The 19,014-nt window shown below is 44.2% G+C and overlaps 1 protein-coding gene across 3 annotated transcripts in view; it reads right to left on the bottom strand.

Moving 5' to 3' along the window:
• LOC110525419 (3',5'-cyclic-AMP phosphodiesterase 4D) overlaps positions 1 to 19,014 on the bottom strand; it is a 55,113-nt gene that overhangs the window by 2,211 nt on the left and 33,888 nt on the right. For 2 of the 3 annotated variants that reach the window (XM_090237176.1, XM_090237175.1), the window contains exons 7-14: positions 11,936 to 12,048; positions 2,338 to 2,431; positions 2,027 to 2,205; positions 1,718 to 1,816; positions 1,441 to 1,605; positions 1,157 to 1,256; positions 618 to 772; positions 88 to 393 (exon numbers count right to left, since the gene is read on the bottom strand). In XM_090237176.1, the coding sequence (XP_090093302.1) occupies positions 88 to 393; positions 618 to 772; positions 1,157 to 1,256; positions 1,441 to 1,605; positions 1,718 to 1,816; positions 2,027 to 2,205; positions 2,338 to 2,431; positions 11,936 to 12,048 (1,211 nt within the window). Of the gene's footprint in view, positions 1 to 87; positions 394 to 617; positions 773 to 1,156; positions 1,257 to 1,440; positions 1,606 to 1,717; positions 1,817 to 2,026; positions 2,206 to 2,337; positions 2,432 to 6,471; positions 6,828 to 11,935; positions 12,049 to 19,014 lie in introns of those variants that run through there. The other variant, XM_036979563.2, reaches the window with a different exon arrangement.

Raw genomic sequence — 19,014 nt, forward strand, 5'->3', positions numbered from 1 at the left:
TGCGTGTTGTTTGGGGTTGTATGAGTGTTTTGGTGTGGTTTGTTTCAAAGCAGAGTGAGTGTTTCAGTCCTGGTTTGTTGGGGGTACCTGGCTCTTCTGGACAGAGGCGTTGTGTTTGTCACACATAGGGCTGATCTCCATGCCTCTCTCCCTCTCCCTGTCCCCCTGGGTGAAGAACTCTTCCATGATGCGGTCGGTCCACTGGCGGTACAGCTGCAGGGGCTTGGTGGGGTTACTCAGGTCTGCACAGTGCACCATGTTCTGCAAAACTTGGATCCTGTCAGAGTAGTTGTCCAGGAGTAGAACTCCAGAGCTGGTCACCTTCTTGGTCTCCACCATGGTCTTCAGGTCAGCCAGGAGGTTCATGTGCTTGGACATGTCAGTCGCTAGGACCTGGGAATCACCAGAGACACAACACAGGCTGTCACAATACTGCCAGGGACAAACCAATAGAACACATCTTCTATATTAATGGAGAGTTTGGTAACATCTGATAACATAGAAGAAGTAAACAGTAGCACTCAAGTATAACCATGGAAATTTTTTCAACTGATGTGAACACTATTTCAGAGATGTTCCTATTGCTATTGGTTACTGATTACTATCCAGTCACTAACGATGTCGATGACCATCTTGCGCAGTGATTGTCGTTGTTTTTTGGTCAGGTTCTGGAAGATGTCACAGTTCTCTTCCTGAAGCAGCTTGAAGCCCACAGCCAGGTGGTGGTTCTCCAGGACTGACGAGTCATTGTACATGAGGGCCAGCTCTGAGTCTGGGGGACAAACACACATACACTGACTCAGATGTTTGACATGTTCAATGAAGAGGTGTTGTTGAGGTCCTTATAGCTTTAACATAAACAGATCTGGTGTTCTGGCTGACAGAGGCTCATTCTAGTGTTTCCTGACTGACGACTCCTACTGCCTTCGCTGCAGGGCATCCCCCTCTGAACTTCAGGGCACAACGGAGGAGGAGGTGTGTGTTTGTGTGTGTGTGTGCACATGGGTGGATTGAATCTCTCAGTAGGGTTGTTTAGTAACCTGTGTGCTTGAAGTTGAGTGTTAATCCCAAATGCAGGGGAGAGACAGAGGGCATCCATCATGCCTTGTGTAAATCAGTGACGGAACTGTTAAGTCAGGTCTGTATTTAGACTCACTGGTGTTGATGAGGAACTGGTTGGAGACTCCAGGGTGGTCCACGTCATGAATAGCACTGGCAAATATGGCAGCTAGGATCTCCAGGTCTGTGAACACAGCCTGGGAACAGCAGAGAGGACAGTACAGGGTCACACCAGCCATTCAACCAAATAACAGCAATCACAAATCTGTCAGTTACAATCCTGACAAATTAAAGCTGAAGTATATTTTTGTGGATCTAGGTTTTGTACAAATACAAATGCAGTATTATTGATGAATTGACTGATTGATTGAGGGGTCCAACCTCTAGAGCGGGGGTGGATAGCAGCACGTGAGTGGACTGGGTGACATCAGCAGCATGGATGTTGTTGTGGTAGGCCACATCGCCATGGTAATGGTCTTCTAAGGTCATCAGGTAGGTTATAAAAGTGTCGAGTGGAATTTTAAAAGTTTTTAACAAGTCTCTTTCCTATAAGAAAAACAAAACAAAAACATAATATTGTATTGTAATAGACTGTGGATACAAGTCATGTTAGTACAATCAACAAAAATAAAGCAGATCAAATTTAACTTATCTATACCTGGAATATAGTGTGCATCATGACGGTCAGGGGCCTGTTCCCAGAGAACTGAGTGACTTTGAAAACGTTAAGGCCCCATTTATTTACATCCTCCAGCTCCTGCAAAGGGAAAACAACCATTCTTACACTGATACAGTCGTTTTAGAGCCTCACTCTCTTGGTCTTCTCCTCTTTCTCTATCCCTCCTCTCTAGATCTTTCCCTACAACCCTCTCCCCTACATGACACTCTATCCCTCTTTCTCCCTCACCCTGTCTCTTCATGTCTCCTCGCCCTCCCTTTCCTAACCCTTTCTCCCACTGCTGCCCACCTTAGCCAGTTCGTCCTCTGTCTCGCTCTTGACTCCGAAGCGGGGTATGTTAGAGTTGGTGAGGCTGGAGCTGTGCTGCAGTTTCTTCACTCCACTGATCTCAGACATGGGTCTATTCTTCTTGTCTTCCTTCTCCTTCTGCGTCTGGGGTGTCGGCATCTCCACCTCGTGCTGCTTGTCTGTGTCAAACACATAGAATAAGAGACAGTGAGTGAGATATCCAATAGGGTGCCATTTGGGACACAGCTCTGGTCTCTCTACAGGGTCCAGAATGAGCAGGGAGGAGCCCAGTGGTAACTGTGGTCACTCACCCAGGAAGGTGCTGGAGATGAACTCTGACACCTGGTTCCCTGAGCGACTCATCTCAGACAGGTGGCTGAGCTCCCTGTTCAACATTCTCTTGAACTGGAACACAACACACACACACACACACACACACACACACACACACACACACACACACACACACACACACACACACACACACACACACACACACACACACACACACACACATACACACACATACACACACACACAGAGAGAAGGGGTTACAGTGTGCAGTGTACCAGGAAAAAAAATATGGAGTTACATTCTGCACTGGATGTGTCAATCATGATTTTGTATGATTTAAGTTAACTTGGTGGAATCCTGAAGCACAAATTGGAGGATTCTGTATGGCCATATCTGCCATTGAGGGCTAAAGTCATATTTTATATATATTTTTTATTATTATTTTACACCCCGTTCTTGTCTCATCGCTGCAACTCCCCAACAGGCTCGGGAGAGGCAAAAGTGGAGTCATCAGTCCTTCGAAAAATTAGACCCGGCCCACCACATGGAGTCGCTAGAGTGTGATGAGCCAAGTTAAAGCCCCACCTGCCAAACCCTCCCCTAACCCAGACGACACTAGGCCAATTGTGCACTGTCCTTTGGGACTCCCAAAGTGGTACAGCCTGGGAATGAACCCAGGTCTGTAGTAATGCCTCTAGCACTGTGATGCAGTGCCTTAGACCACTGCGCCACTCGGGAGGCCCCAGCTAAAGTAATTTATAAAGGTAGGAGAGTCTTTTAGAAGGGAAACAGCAGACACTGTGAGACACCACACTTTAATCTGTGAGACACCACACTTTAATCAGTACTATTACAGCATGCTCCACACACACACACACACACACACACACACACACACACACACACACACACACAGTTGAGAGGTTGAAGGGAGTACAGATCAGGTGAGCTACCTGCTGCACCCCCTTGCTAGCAACAGTTCTGATGTAATCAGTAACCCAATTCTCCGTCACCCATTTTCATTCTCCCTATCCTTTGCTCCCACTCTCCCTCAGTCTCACCCTCTGGAATGGTAGACCCAAATTTAGATTTTGGCCTTCGATTTGGAGGACATTCAGAGGAATCTGTAGCTGAACTCTTAAAAAACAGTGATTGCGAAACCAGGCTGAAGGCTTCAGCGAGCGCTGCGAAGCAGTTCCGTAAAATGATACATTTTATCACACCTTCCCGCAGCGCTCTCTCACCACAGCTACATCAGCGGTCCCAACCCACAAATGTATTTGGTTAAGCACACAGAAGGCTATATGAAGGCTGTATCTAGTTATATGTATCTAGTTTCACACATACAGTGCCTTGCGAAAGTATTCGGCCCCCTTGAACTTTGCGACCTTTTGCCACATTTCAGGCTTCAAACATAAAGATATAAAACTGTATTTTTTTGTGAAGAATCAACAACAAGTGGGACACAATCATGAAGTGGAACGACATTTATTGGATATTTCAAACTTTTTTAGCATACAAAAACTGAAAAATTGGGCGTGCAAAATTATTCAGCCCCTTTACTTTCAGTGCAGCAAACTCTCTCCAGAAGTTCAGTGAGGATCTCTGAATGATCCAATGTTGACCTAAATGACTAATGATGATAAATACAATCCACCTGTGTGTAATCAAGTCTCCGTATAAATGCACCTGCACTGTGATAGTCTCAGAGGTCCGTCAAAAGCGCAGAGAGCATCATGAAGAACAAGGAACACACCAGGCAGGTCCGAGATACTGTTGTGAAGAAGTTTAAAGCCGGATTTGGATACAAAAATATTTCCCAAGCTTTAAACATCCCAAGGAGCACTGTGCAAGCGATAATATTGAAATGGAAGGAGTATCAGACCACTGCAAATCTACCAAGACCTGGCCGTCCCTCTAAACTTTCAGCTCATACAAGGAGAAGACTGATCAGAGATGCAGCCAAGAGGCCCATGATCACTCTGGATGAACTGCAGAGATCTACAGCTGAGGTGGGAGACTCTGTCCATAGGACAACAATCAGTCGTATATTGCACAAATCTGGCCTTTATGGAAGAGTGGCAAGAAGAAAGCCATTTCTTAAAGATATCCATAAAAAGTGTTGTTTAAAGTTTGCCACAAGCCACCTGGGAGACACACCAAACATGTGGAAGAAGGTGCTCTGGTCAGATGAAACCAAAATTGAACTTTTTGGCAACAATGCAAAACGTTATGTTTGGCGTAAAAGCAACACAGCTGAACACACCATCCCCACTGTCAAACATGGTGGTGGCAGCATCATGGTTTGGGCCTGCTTTTCTTCAGCAGGGACAGCAAGATGGATGGAGCCAAATACAGGACCATTCTGGAAGAAAACCTGATGGAGTCTGCAAAAGACCTGAGACTGGGACGGAGATTTGTCTTCCAACAAGACAATGATCCAAAACATAAAGCAAAATCTACAATGGAATGGTTCAAAAATAAACATATCCAGGTGTTAGAATGGCCAAGTCAAAGTCCAGACCTGAATCCAATCGAGAATCTGTGGAAAGAACTGAAAACTGCTGTTCACAAATGCTCTCCATCCAACCTCACTGAGCTCGAGCTGTTTTGCAAGGAGGAATGGGAAAAAATGTCAGTCTCTCGATGTGCAAAACTGATAGAGACATACCCCAAGCGACTTACAGCTGTAATCGCAGCAAAAGGTGGCGCTACAAAGTATTAACTTAAGGGGGCTGAATAATTTTGCACGCCCAATTTTTCAGTTTTTGCTTTGTTAAAAAAGTTTGAAATATCCAATAAATGTCGTTCCACTTCATGATTGTGTCCCACTTGTTGTTGATTCTTCACAAAAAAATACAGTTTTATATCTTTATGTTTGAAGCCTGAAATGTGGCAAAAGGTCGCAAAGTTCAAGGGAGCCGAATACTTTCGCAAGGCACTGTATATAGGCTATAATTTGTAAATTAGATTTAGCTACAATATCCCATCGCAAGTAGATAAATCCCAATAACCTATAGTGATATTTCTAAGAGCGTCTACTATTACAATATGATATTACAATATTATTTTGGGACAATATTTTATCGATATTTGTCTCCAAGTATTGATTAATAAAATCTAATTTTTTGGGGCTACTGTAGGTAGCGTTAGCTAGCGCTAGTCGGCTGTACCTGCACCAAAACTCCGATATCTTTCATCCTATAGCTGGTTCTCCATATTCTTTTAAAATAGTGAGCCAACATGTTTTTAGCACTATTATTTCCCTGACTGATCGGAACTTGTTTCTATTGTCTCTCTGCAGCAGGTATTGACAGCAATGTGTTTTGAACGTCAAAATCATAGTCAAATCGTGAGAATCATGAGAATATCGTATCGTGAGGTCCCTGGCAATTTTCCAGCCCTAGCGTCTGCTGTCCTCAACTGTAGTGCTGACAACATTTACATTTTATTCCAAACCTGGCAATTGTTGACCCCGCGTTAGCCTGGCCAAACTAAGGGATTTGAACTCAACACCTTCAAGCGACCTTATCCAATGATCAAACAGACATACACTGTGTATATGAGTGTGGAACAAAGTGCTGGACATCTCTGTATCGCTGGACATGTTGGTGAAGCTTGAATCTTCCCTTCCTTACAATTGAGTCGCTGCAATTATTTTGGTACCCAAAGCAAAATAATCTTTGCTCTAGAAAGTGACTGCCGTTGATACATGCCTTTGATATTCACCAATACACTCAATGCCACCCTTTCCCACACAGCAAATCCCTTTTCCTGCATTTCATACCAAAACTAGTCCCTGTAAGCTATAAGCTATAAGTCATGTGGCCATACTGTTCCACAGAGACATCTGTAGCCGGCAGTGAGAGCAACACCATTATCACACCAACTGGGGGGAGCTGCAGACGACACACCCAGCCACACTAACATTTATTTATAATGCCAGAAGTATAGATGGATTATAACATAACACCATTGTCTCTCTATTTACAGCTCAAATAAACAAAGTTCAAGTGGATGTCAGGGACAAGCCTGCTTTTCCTTTGTCTGGTAATGACATCATTCTCACCTCATCAGAGGAATGATGGCTGCTTTTTCAGAAAACAATATATTAATAGTATTAGAATAATAAAATCCACCTCACATCTTACCTTGATAAATCCCCAGGACACAGAGAGCAGGTAGTTGGCCTCAGGCATTTTGAAAAAACAAAATATGTGGTCCAAATATAAAGAGAACAGGCAGAATAGAGCCAGCTACAGCACAGAAAAACAGGCGAGAGAGACCACCAGCAAAAGCAGCTCAATACAGCGAGAGCACAGAGTCCATGAATAAGAGGAGCTTTGAGGTGTACAGCAGGTCCATCCGCTGAACACAGTCTGTCATATCTGCTCCGTTCCTCCCTATTGGGAAAGCAATAGTCCAGGATCCTGACTGGGGCACTGCACTCTGGGGTAGCAGGGGACAGAGTGTAGGTGCCCGGGGCTCTGATGAGAGCATCCTCTCTCTCTCTCACACACACACACACACACACACACACACACACACACACACACACACACACACACACACACACACACACACACACACACACACACACACACACACACACACACACACACACACACACACACACACACACACACACACACACACACACAGCTGGGGTGTGTGAATAATAGATGAAGTGAGAGGAGGATGCTTGGATGCTGCTGGTGCTCGTGGAGCGAGAAGGTCTCCTGTCAATGGCTTGTAAATAAGGCTGCTTCTGCCTGTCTATCACACACACAGCTGCTGCCCTCATCCACACACACAGCCTATCAGGGAGAGGAAAGGGAAAACAGTGAGCTCATCACCTCAGCTAATTGGCTGGACAGGAGCAGAGTGAGCTCATCCTTCTGTGTAATTGGTTGAGGTCGAGGTTGGAAGTTAGTCCTCTGAGGAGTTTTTTTCCCCATATTTTTTATTTTTTTGTGCAGTACAGCGGGATGGGGACATACTGTTTGCTTGTGCTGTGTGTGTGTCATCTAGCTGAGGTAATCTGTGAGACATTTGCTGGAAGCGGAGATTGTCTCATCTTGGTCATGCAATATTCACACTGAAAATAATTCAGGCACATTTCCTGGGAGAAAACCACACGTTTAAATCCCATTAAACTTTCACAAGTCATGAGCATCACTGGACTGTCTGGAACAGTTAGTACAGCATAGAGAATAGTGTATGCCACTTCACTAAGGGTCATACATGAAGCTGGATTCCATTTGTTTGACTATGAGACCATGGATTTGTCCTTTGGTCAAAAGAAGTGCACTATATAGGGAATATGGTCCCATTTGGGACACAACCATGGTCCAGAGTTGTATGGCGAGCTTTCTCTGAACTGGGGATGGGTACAGCACCACGGTATGTGTACATCTGAAGCAGTTTGGATGGAGTATGGATGGATGGTAGTCAGAACACATTGAAATCATTAACAGAGGAAAAGTGAGCAGGATAGAGTTTTGCTTAAATTAACATGCCACCTCAAAGTATTTAGAATGGCAAACTAGACTGGTGGGGAAGACTTACACTATTCGTTTCCTACCTAAAACAATGAAGTAAAGCTTTGGAACAACCAAAATACCCTCAGTAGATGGTAGACAGACAGAGCCACTATATCAGTGTGAGGGTACTGTCGTGTCTCAGATTACTTTACACCTTGCGTCCCCAAAGGTGCCCAGAATGGAATGTGGGTAGTTTCAGCTGCTGGAACAGATGAGACTGCTGGTCACCCTTTGAGAGAGATATAGCGCCTCTGCCTGGGTCCAAGAGACTAAGAACAGGCCGTCACAGGCCCACAAAACACCCACGCACGTACAAATGCGTGTGCACACACATGCGCACACACACGCAAACACACACACACACGGTCAGCTAGCTAGCCGGTATGCTATTGATAGCTCAGCGAAGAGGTGTGAACACACACCTTTGGGTAGAAATCACACCATGTTTAGCTGAGACTTGTATGTAATTTGAAGTGGGACCCAAAATAGGAATTCCCTATGGAATATAGACCCAATCAAATGGATCTCATATCTAGAGCTATTGTTTGTTTTCTCACTTTTTTTGTGCATGTAAAAGCTAACAACATGTACAACAAACACACACACAGTTTACACATGATTCCACATAATGACATATGTCCATTATTAATACAACATGCCCTTTGCTATCAATAACCAATATGTCTTTCTACAATCTCAAGGTAGATCAGGGACAATAATGACATGTGAGTCTGACATGATCAAATAGGTGGCTGAAAAAGACAAGGTGCTCACTAGAAACAGACAGCGATTTCAGACGTTTGAAAAGGTGATGAGAACATTGATGCAGTATATGCCTTTTTCGGCGCTCATCAAAAAATAAAAACGATGGCCCAGAACAGGGCGCCAATCCATGGGGCTTGGAGTCAGAGTGCAGTCCTTAAACCACTGCGCCATGGCAGTTCACAATGCTCTAGCAAGCCATGAGAATACTATGAACATTTTGTCTTAAGTCTTCCCAAAACTATAGCTCGGGGTAGGCTGTCATTGTAAATAACAATTTGTTCTTAATTGACTTGCCTATTTAAATAGAGGTTATATTAAATAAATAAATAAAAATCCCTAACCTTAACCCCTCAGAATGAATGCCTAAACTGTTAAGCTTTGAGTTGTATCTGTTTTAACCTTGTAACAACTAGTTCAACTACATGTAGTTCACTTCTCCCCAACACTGCCAGTGAATGAAACATAGAATTAGGAATTAGAATACTAGAATGGACTTTAACCTTCTTTTAATGGGACAAATGTCAGCCATTTTGGTCAGGGAGTTGGTCAACCATGGTTTGCCAATGCTGTGATAAGATATTGTGTAAAATAATGTATTTGAAGAAATGATCAGCAAATGTACATTACCGTTCAAAAGTTTGGGGTCACTTAGAAATGTCCTTGTTTTTGAAAGAAAAGCACATTTTATGTCAATTAAAAGAACATAAAATTGATCAGAAATACAGTGTAGACATTGGTAATGTTGTAAATGAGTATTGTAGCTGTAAACGGCAGATTTTTTATGGAATTTCTACATAGGCAGACAGAGGCCCATTATCAGCAACCATCACTCCTGCTTTCCAATGGCACATTGTGTTAGCTAATCAAAGTTTATCATTTTAAAAGGCTAATTGATCAGTCTCAACATCACCAGTCTCAATGACACCAGTCTCAACGTCAACAGTGAAGAGGCGACACCGGGATGCTGGCCTTCTAGGCAGAGTTCCTCTGTTCAGTGTTCTTTTGCCCATCTTAATATTTTATTTTTATTGGCCAGTCTGAGATATGGCTTTATCTTTGCAACTCTGCCTAGAAGGCCAGCATCCCGGACTCGCCTCTTCACTGTTGATGTTGAGACTGGTGTTTTGTGGGTACTATTTAATGAAGCTGCCAGTTAAGGATTTGTGAGGAGTCTGTTTCTCAAACTATTTGGCAATTTGGAGCCTGTAATCAAACCCACAAATGCTGATGCTCCAGATACACAACTAGTCCAAAGGCCCGTTTTATTGCTTCTTTAATCAGAACAACAGTTTTCAGCTGTGCTAACATAATTGCAAAAGGGTTTTCTTATGATCAATTAGCCTTTTAAAATTATAAACTTGGATTAGCTAACACAACGTGTCATTGAAACACAGGAGTAATGGTTGCTGATAATGGGCCTCTGTACGCCTATGTAGATATTCCATAAAAAATTGGCCGTTTCCAGCAACAAAAGTTATTTAAAACATTATTTCTGATAAATTTTATGTTATTTTAATGGACAAAAAATGTGCTTTTCTTTCAAAAACAAGGACATTTCTAAGTGACCCCAAATTTTGAACTCAGTTGGGCATCAGTCCAAAACAAACATTCTCTATGGAATGACATCACTCCTGTGTAAAAATAACTGTGATGTCACCATTGCATACAGTACATGCAATTACACCAGCTAGCTCTTATGAACCCCCAGCCTGTACTCCAAGTTCTACTTAAGTCCTTTATAATGCACACGATGCATTATAATGTACAAAACATTAGGAACATCTTCCAAATATTGAGCAGCATCCCTTTTTGTCTTCAGAAGAGCTTCAATCCGTCAGGACCTGGACTCTACAAGTTGTCAAAAGCGTTACACAGGCATGCTTGTTGACTCCAATGCTTCCCACAGTGTCAAGTTGGCTGGATGTCCATTGGGTGGTGGACCATTCTTGATACACACCACGGGAAACTGTTGAGCGTGAAAAACTAAGCAGCGTTGATGTTCTTGACACATTTAAACCAGTGCACCTGGCACCTACTACCATACCCTTTTCAAAGGCACTTAAATATTTTGTCTTGCCCATTCACCCTCTGAATGGCACACATACACAATCCATGTCTTAATTGTCTCAAGGCTTAAAATTCATTCTTTAACCTGTCTCCTCCCCTTCATCTACACTGATTGATGTGGATTTAACAAGTGACATCAATAAGGGATCATAGCTTTCACCTGGATTCACCTGGTCAGTCTATGTCACGGAAAGATTGTTCTTAATGTTTTGTACACTCTGTGTATCACCGGAGGGCACCTTAATTGGGGAGGATGGGCTCATAGTAATGACTGGAACAGAATTCATGGAATGGTATCAAAACACATCAAACACCTGGTTTCCATGTGTTTGATACCATTATATTCACTCCATTCCAGCCATTATTATAAGCCTTCCTGTGCAGTGTATAGCACAATATACGAATACCACAAAATAACACAAATATATATGAATGATACTGCTATTCTGGTATCCAATACTACTGTTCTGTATTTACGGACTGAAATACTTCAATTTGATGTTATAGTCATGAAATGCCATGTTGTAGGTTGATGGTTGTGTGTGTGTATTGGAGCACCATTACTGTGTGCTGGAGTGAGACGGCAAGCCAACCAGGCCTGTGTGTGTTGCTATGGAAACCAGGGATAGCTGTGTGTGCGACAATGCTACAGAGTGACAATGCTACAGAGTAGAGCCTGTGCGTGCGTGCGTGCGTGCGTCCGTCCGTCCGTCTGTCTGTCTGTCTGTGGCTGTACTGCCATCTGGTAGTGTTACCAGATCTGTGTCTGACTGTGTCCCATCCATTTGTCTGTCTGCCTGCCCCTCCTGTATCTCATGCCCATCCCCCTATTGTGACATCACAGAGTGTGACATCAGCAGGCAGGCAGGCAGTCTCTCAGCAGAGCCCAGAGCTGATCAGCATGCAGCACGTCAAGGCCTTGCTGGAAAGCTGAGCTGAGCATGCTCCCTGCACACCTCCCTCCCTGCATGACAATGCTAGATACAGCTACAGATACTGATACAAAAGAGATGTATGAATTAATACCAATATTAGTACAGATACAACTGTTGGAGAAGAGGCACGAAGAGGCCAGAGAGAGAGAGAAAATAGTTATTGTTGTTGTTGTTCCAACCATGTGGGAAGCCAACAATCTCAATTGCAAATGACAATTGGTCATCCAATTACTCACCTGTTTTAAACAAAAACTAAATAAAATGAAACTAAATATGACACATAAGTGAAAGGTTCTTGTCGTTACCTTGTTGGAGGCCATCTCGCCAACTGAGTGTCTGGTCTGCAGGGTCTCCAGCTGGTCCAGGCACCAGTCCAGCTCCTCCAACGTCTCGGTGGCCAGTTTCTGGTAGGCCTCCTCTGGGGGGACGAGACAGGGGGGCAGGGGGTCAGTACAGGGGCGCTTCAGGGGCCTAGCGCAGGCTGCTGGCCCGGGGTCTGCCTCCCCACACACAGCGATGCTGAGATGCCCCGAGTGGACGCATGGGTGACTCTTCATACTGGTGCAGAGGGGCCAGTAGGAGAGTGAGAGAGGCCAAGTCACAAGTCTGATTTCCACCCCAAGACAGACACCCTGATAGGGAGAGACCAGAGGGGCCTAGAGTCCTGAATCCTATCCCAGAGACCAACACCCTGAACCAGGCTGTTCAAAGCCAGGGACCCCCCTCCCCCCCCTGTGTCCAAAGGTCCTACTGTCCAAACCTTTGGAGGAATGACAGGGGCGTATAGTCCTGGAACCGTGAGAGACGGGGAACGAACATGGTCAACCAGAGCGGAGTGTAGCACATGGGGATGTGTGAAACATACTCCTCAGCCTCAAGTGTCCCCACTTGCGCCAGTGAATAGCTAGCTTTTCATGTGGTGCTGACTGGTAAGACGCTTCAGGAGGGCGGTCACGTGTGCTAGCAAGGCACAGGTCCTGAGTTCACGCCAGATATGGGCTGAATCAGGAGGAAGGTGGTACTCGCTAAGCAAGCAGCGTGACGTCCTTTACATGAGCATCCAGCGTTACAGAGCAAGGAAAGCTGTTGAGTGTGCCTCAGTTAAAATCACAGCTGAGACAGGGAATATGGAGGGTGGCCTTTAGGTTCAGATCTGATATTAAACAATAAAACAGAGACATACACACGCATACATAGACACAATGCAAAACAACACAGAACCCCAGTCTCTCAATGATGTGTGTGTCTGAGATTCAGTATACAGTCCATAGAAGATATATAATTCCAGTCATGGAGCAGGATGAAGAGCAGTTTAATTAGCAGGCCCATGTCTGCACAGAGGAGGGATGAAGAGATGAGGGATGGAGGAGGAGGGGCAGTAGGTCCAGACGCTGTCCAAAGCACAATCTCACACCCAGCAGGTTTTCATCTCCAGGCAGGAACAATGGGGAGCACACTGTAGCATGCCTGGCCGGCTTGCTGGGGGGTGCGCGCTTACCGCACACACCACACACACACACGCGCCAGATGGAGAGCTAAACGTAACACATCACTCTGCCTTCTCAGCCTCCCTGGAGCATAAAAGCTACACGTCAACGTTATCCAGAGACAAAAGTGCTTATAATCCAATGGGTGTGTGTTGTGTCTGGGCTCCGTCCTATAGATGCTGTATGTGTAGCCTCCCTGGTATCCAGACGGCAGATCGATGCTCTTCCTCAGAGCTTGTACCTAAAGCCTGAGAGGACTGCACTGTGGATAGGGGAGGGCCGCACTGAAAGCCTGGCCTGGAGTATAGGGCAGTAGACCTGGAGCTCAATGTGTGTATCCATTCGACAGAGGAGGGGTGATGTACAGATAAGGAGAGAGACAGAGAAAGAGGGATGGAGAAAAAGAGATGTACCATGCAGTATGTGCCTGAGACAGATGTCTGACAGTGAACTAGAAGCTTTTTCAAAAGTAACAGTCTAAATAATAAGGGTGAAGACAGACAGTTTCAAACAATGTCATGGTACAGGTGTCAGAAGTCTATTCTAACCCCTTTCAAACCTGAAATAACAGTGTATCAAATCATTTTCATTCCTATTGTAGTCCATATTCCCTATTTCCACAGCAAATGTATGCAAATCATACATGAATAAAATGTGTCACCTCAAAAGCCAATTAATATTAATATTGTCTAAATTAGGATTGGGGAGAACTTTTAAGGCAATGGGATATGGTTAGGGTTGCCAAGGCAGGATATATTACTGGAGACTGTCTAAGTTTCCTAGTAAACTACCAGATTTGATGTAATTTATCAAAATAAATCTAGCAGCCCTTTAGGGTATTGCAGATTATCACGTGTCTGTAATAATATCTGGCCCTCTCTCTGGCATTATCATATGTAAAATATGTGAAATAATGAACTAAGAAAAGTAGAATGACAAAGCTGTAAAACATTATAAACAACAAATATAAACCATCAATTTAGTGAATAACATTGGCGTTTAATAACGGTTTCGTCATGAAATATCCTTAAAAACATTTTTTTTACACACTTGTTTTTTTTGCTATGTCAATATGTATTTGCTGTCAATGTTTCGGAGTCAAACTGGTGGCAGTTGTGAAAAAAGTCACTAGTTGTCAATAGTTGAAAACAATGCCATTGTTGATTATATGCTTTTTTCATTAATTTGGCTATTTTCTCTTGAATCATATGGTCTATCCATTAGAAACTCATAGACAAAATGGACACAGATATAAATAATGAATACTATATATGAATGAATACATTTTTAATGAGTTATTCAAGTATAAATTACCAACGTTACGATAGATTGCCATAGATTTTCTGTTAATCACCAAAATGACTGAAGACTCCGGTAACTTTGGTAAATTACCAGTAGCTTTGCAACCCTAGATATGTTGCTTTACACCATGTGGAAACTAAAGCATACAGAGAGAGCAATCAGCTGTGGATTAAGAAACACACATACTGTAGGCACTGGAGTGTGTCTGATTATGAACTAATGTACAGTAATACAGCTGGCGCAAAGTAGAGAACATTCAAATCAAATCACATTTTATTTGTCACATGCTTCGTAGGCAACAGGTGTGAAATGCTTACTTACGGGTCCAACAAAGGGTCCAACAATGCAGAGTTAAAGATAAGATAAAGTTAAGGTAAAATAACATTTAAAAAAATGAAATAATGACACAAGGAATACATACATAGTGAATAATTAATACAAATAACAAGTAAAAATAGCATGGCTATATACAGGAAGTATTGACATATGGTAGCAGAGAGAACAGCCCGTAGCCTGGGTGGCTGGAGTCTTTGACAGTTTTTTGGGGCCTTCCTCTGACACTGCCTGGTATAGAGGTCCTGGATGGCAGGGAGCTCGGCCTCAGTGATGTACTGGGTCATACACACCTACACTCTGTAGTGCCTTGCAGTCGGATGCCGAGAAGTTGCCATACCAGCGGGGATGCAGCCAGTCAAGATGCTCTCGATGGTGCAGCTATAGAACTTTTTGAGGATGAGGGTCCATGCCAAATCTTTTCAGCCTCCGGAGGCGGAAGAGGCGTTGTCGTGCCGTCTTTACGACTGTGGTGGTGTGTTTGGACCATGATAGATCCTTAGTGATGTGGATACCGAGGAACTTGAAGCTCTCGACCTGCTCCACTACAGCCCCGTCGATGTAAATTGGGGCGTGCTCAGCCCTCTGTTTCCTGTAGTCCACGATCAGCTCCTTGGTCTTACTGATACTGAGAGAGAGGTTGTTGTCCTGGCAACACACTGCTAAGTCTCTGACCTCCCCCTTCAGGCTGTCTCATTGCCGTCGGTGATCAGACCTACCACCACCAGGCCTACCACCGTTGTGTCGTCGGCAGACTTTGTGGGTGAACAGGGCCTGAGGGGCCCTGTGTTGAGGGTCAGTGTGGCGCATGTGTTGTTGCTTACCCTCACCACCTGGAGTAGGCCCGGCACTTAACCCTCACCATAGGGCACTATGGTGTTGCACGCTGAGCTGTAGTCAATGATCAGCATTTTCATGTAGGTATTCCTTTTGTCAAGGTGGGAAAGGGCAGTGTGGAGGGCAATGGAGTGTGTGTGCGTATGTGTGTGCCACATGTACAGTAATATTCCCAACATAACTCACAACCCTCACAAACATCGGCATTGCATTACTTTTTCCTCTTTGCCCCCTCCCTCACCCTCTCTTTTACATTTCTCTGCCTCTCCTCCTCCTCATCCTTTTCCTTCCCCCCCTCTCCCTCTGTGTATCATTCTTCCTCTCCCTCTCTCGTTATCTCTCTTCCTCTCTCGATATCCCTCTCTCATTATCTCTCTCCCTTTCTGATTTGGTATCAGTGGGTGGGGTGCCACTCTCTCTGACAGGGACTGCACTGACGTCAATGACATTCTTCTCATGCCTAGTGCGACATCAGACACCAGTGCACGAGAGACTACTCTGCTGCACAGATGGCAGGCTGCTGCCAAACCCTGGACCGGAGCAGATAGGAACACTGGAGCTGGACTGGGACTGGAAGTGGGAGAAGGGTAATGCTGTACATACCGCCATCAGGGACATGTTTCTGTTCTAAACTAATGTATGTTGTCATTGCTTTGGAAATCATAATTATCATAACCATCATCATCATTGTGTTTGGTTTGATTCCATTATATTTGATGTCCAATCTTCAAGATATAAAACTAGAAGGAAACTCTTCGAGAGATACACCTGGCGGCAGGTAGCCTAGTGGTTAGCGACGGGCCTAGTAACTGAAAGGTCATCAGTTTGAATCCCAGAGTCGACAAGGTGAAACATCTGTTTATGTGCCCTTGAGCAAGGCACTTAACCCTCCCAGGGTTGCCATTGATAATGGCAGACCAAGGCTGTGACCCCACTCGCCGAGGGTGTCTCAGGGAGAGTTGGGATATGCTAAAAAATGATATTATTATTACATGGCAATACTTTGTCCCTTATACTATGTTGTTCTTCTATAACTACTATGATAACAACAATGCAATTATCCAGGATGCAGTCTGTCCCTATTAAGTGAAGCACATCAGATCACAATGAATAAAGTGTCAACTGTTTTTACTCCCTCACCACCTAGTCTGGATCACAGCAGGTGGCTTACTACTAGACCAGCACTATTGTCTCTCAGAGCTCAGAGTTCATAATCCTACATCACTCCTCATTGGTCTATTCTGCTCATCAGTCTATTCTTAGCCCGCTCTAAAATTAGCCATCTTCAAAAACCAACCAATCGATGGATGTCTGATAAACTAAGAGATAGAGATGGAAGGGATAGGGACAAATGTGGAAGAGACCAGCCTAAATGTCATGTGGGACTCATGGCAGGGCTCGTCTAATGCCCCACTGGCCTCTCTATGTCCCATTTAGACTGTTATAAATCACCTACTTATTGTCTGTCTCAACAGGATGGCACTGCCTGGCCAGCACAGAGCTGTGCATGAATTACAAATAGTCAATACACTCAAACAATCAAGCTGATGACTCAAGGTCTCTTTTATAGCCCATAATGGATGCACTCTGATCAGATCTAAATATAGTGCAATGTCATCAATTCATCATACACTGTGTTCTATGCATGTTCCAGGGTAGATAGGAGAGTGTTGTGTGAGACAATGGGACATACTATCAGAGTATGGGACCTATTGACAGAGTATGGGACCTACAACATGACCTATTAACAGAGTATGGGACGTACTACATGATCTACTAACAGAGCATGGGACCACCTACAATACCTACTAACAGAGTATGGGACCTACTACATGACCTACTATCAGAGTATGGAACCTACTAACAGAGTATGGTAACTACTACATGACCTACTACCAGAGTATGGGGACCTACTACCAGAGTATGGGACATACTACAGGACCTACTAACAGAGTATGGGACCTACTAACAGAGCATGGGACCTACTACATGACTTATTACCAGAGTATGGGACATACTACAGGACCTACTAACAGAGTATGGGACCTACTACACGACCTACTAACAGAGTATGGGACCTACTACCAGAGTATGGGACCTACTACATGACCTACTAACAGAGTATGGGACCTACTACCAGAGTATGGGACATACTACAGGACCAACTACAAGAGTATGGGACCTACTGTCAGCATATGGGACCTACTACAGGACCTACTAACAGAGTATGGAACCTACTACAGGACCTACTAACAGAGTATGGGACCTACTACCAGAGTATGGGTCCTACTACATGACCTACTACGAGAGTATGGATCCTACTACATGACATACTACCAGAGTATGGGACCTACTACCAGAGTATGGGTCCTACTACATGACCTACTACCAGAGTATGGGTCCTACTACATGACCTACTACCAGAGTATGGGACCTACTACCAGAGTATGGGACATACTACGTGACCTACTAACAGAGTATGGGACCTACTAACAGAGTATGGGACCTACTACATTACCTACTACCAGAGTATGGGGCCTACTACATGACCACCTAACAGAGTATGGGACCTACTACATGACCTACTACCAGGGTATGGGACTTACTGCCAGAGTATGGGGCCACCTACAATACCTACTAACAGAGTATGGGTCCTACTAACAGAGTATGGGACCTACTAACAGAGTATGGGACCTACTACATGACCTACTACCAGAGTATGGGACCTACTACCAGAGTATGGGACATACTACAGGACTTACTAACAGAGTATGGGTCCTACTACATGACCTATTACCAGATTATGGGACATACTACAGGACCTACTAACAGAGTATGGGGCCTACTACACAACCTACTACCAGAGTATGGTTCCTACTACATGACCTACTACCAGAGTATGGGACCTACTAACAGAGTATGGGCCCTACTACCAGAGTATGGTTCCTACTACAGGACCTACTAACATATTATGGGACCTACTAACAGAGCATGGGACCTACTACCAGAGTATGGTTCCTACTACAGGACCTACTAACAGAGTATGGGACCTAGTACAATATCTACTACCAGAGAATGGGACTTACTGCCAGAGTATGGGACCACCTACAATACCTACTAACAGAGTATGGGACCTACTACATGACCTACTATCAGAGTATGGAACCTACTAACAGAGTATGGTAACTACTACATGACCTACTACCAGAGTATGGGACCTACTACCAGAGTATGGGACATACTACAGGACCTACTAACAGAGTATGGGACCTACTAACAGAGCATGGGACCTACTACATGACTTATTACCAGAGTATGGGACATACTACAGGACCTACTAACAGAGTATGGGACCTACTACACGACCTACTAACAGAGTATGGGACCTACTACATGACCTACTACCAGAGTATGGGACATACTAC

The sequence above is a fragment of the Oncorhynchus mykiss genome, chromosome 6 (assembly GCF_057628025.1).
Source record: "Oncorhynchus mykiss isolate SJ-2025 chromosome 6, ASM5762802v1, whole genome shotgun sequence".
Classification (NCBI taxonomy): Eukaryota; Metazoa; Chordata; class Actinopteri; order Salmoniformes; family Salmonidae; genus Oncorhynchus; species Oncorhynchus mykiss.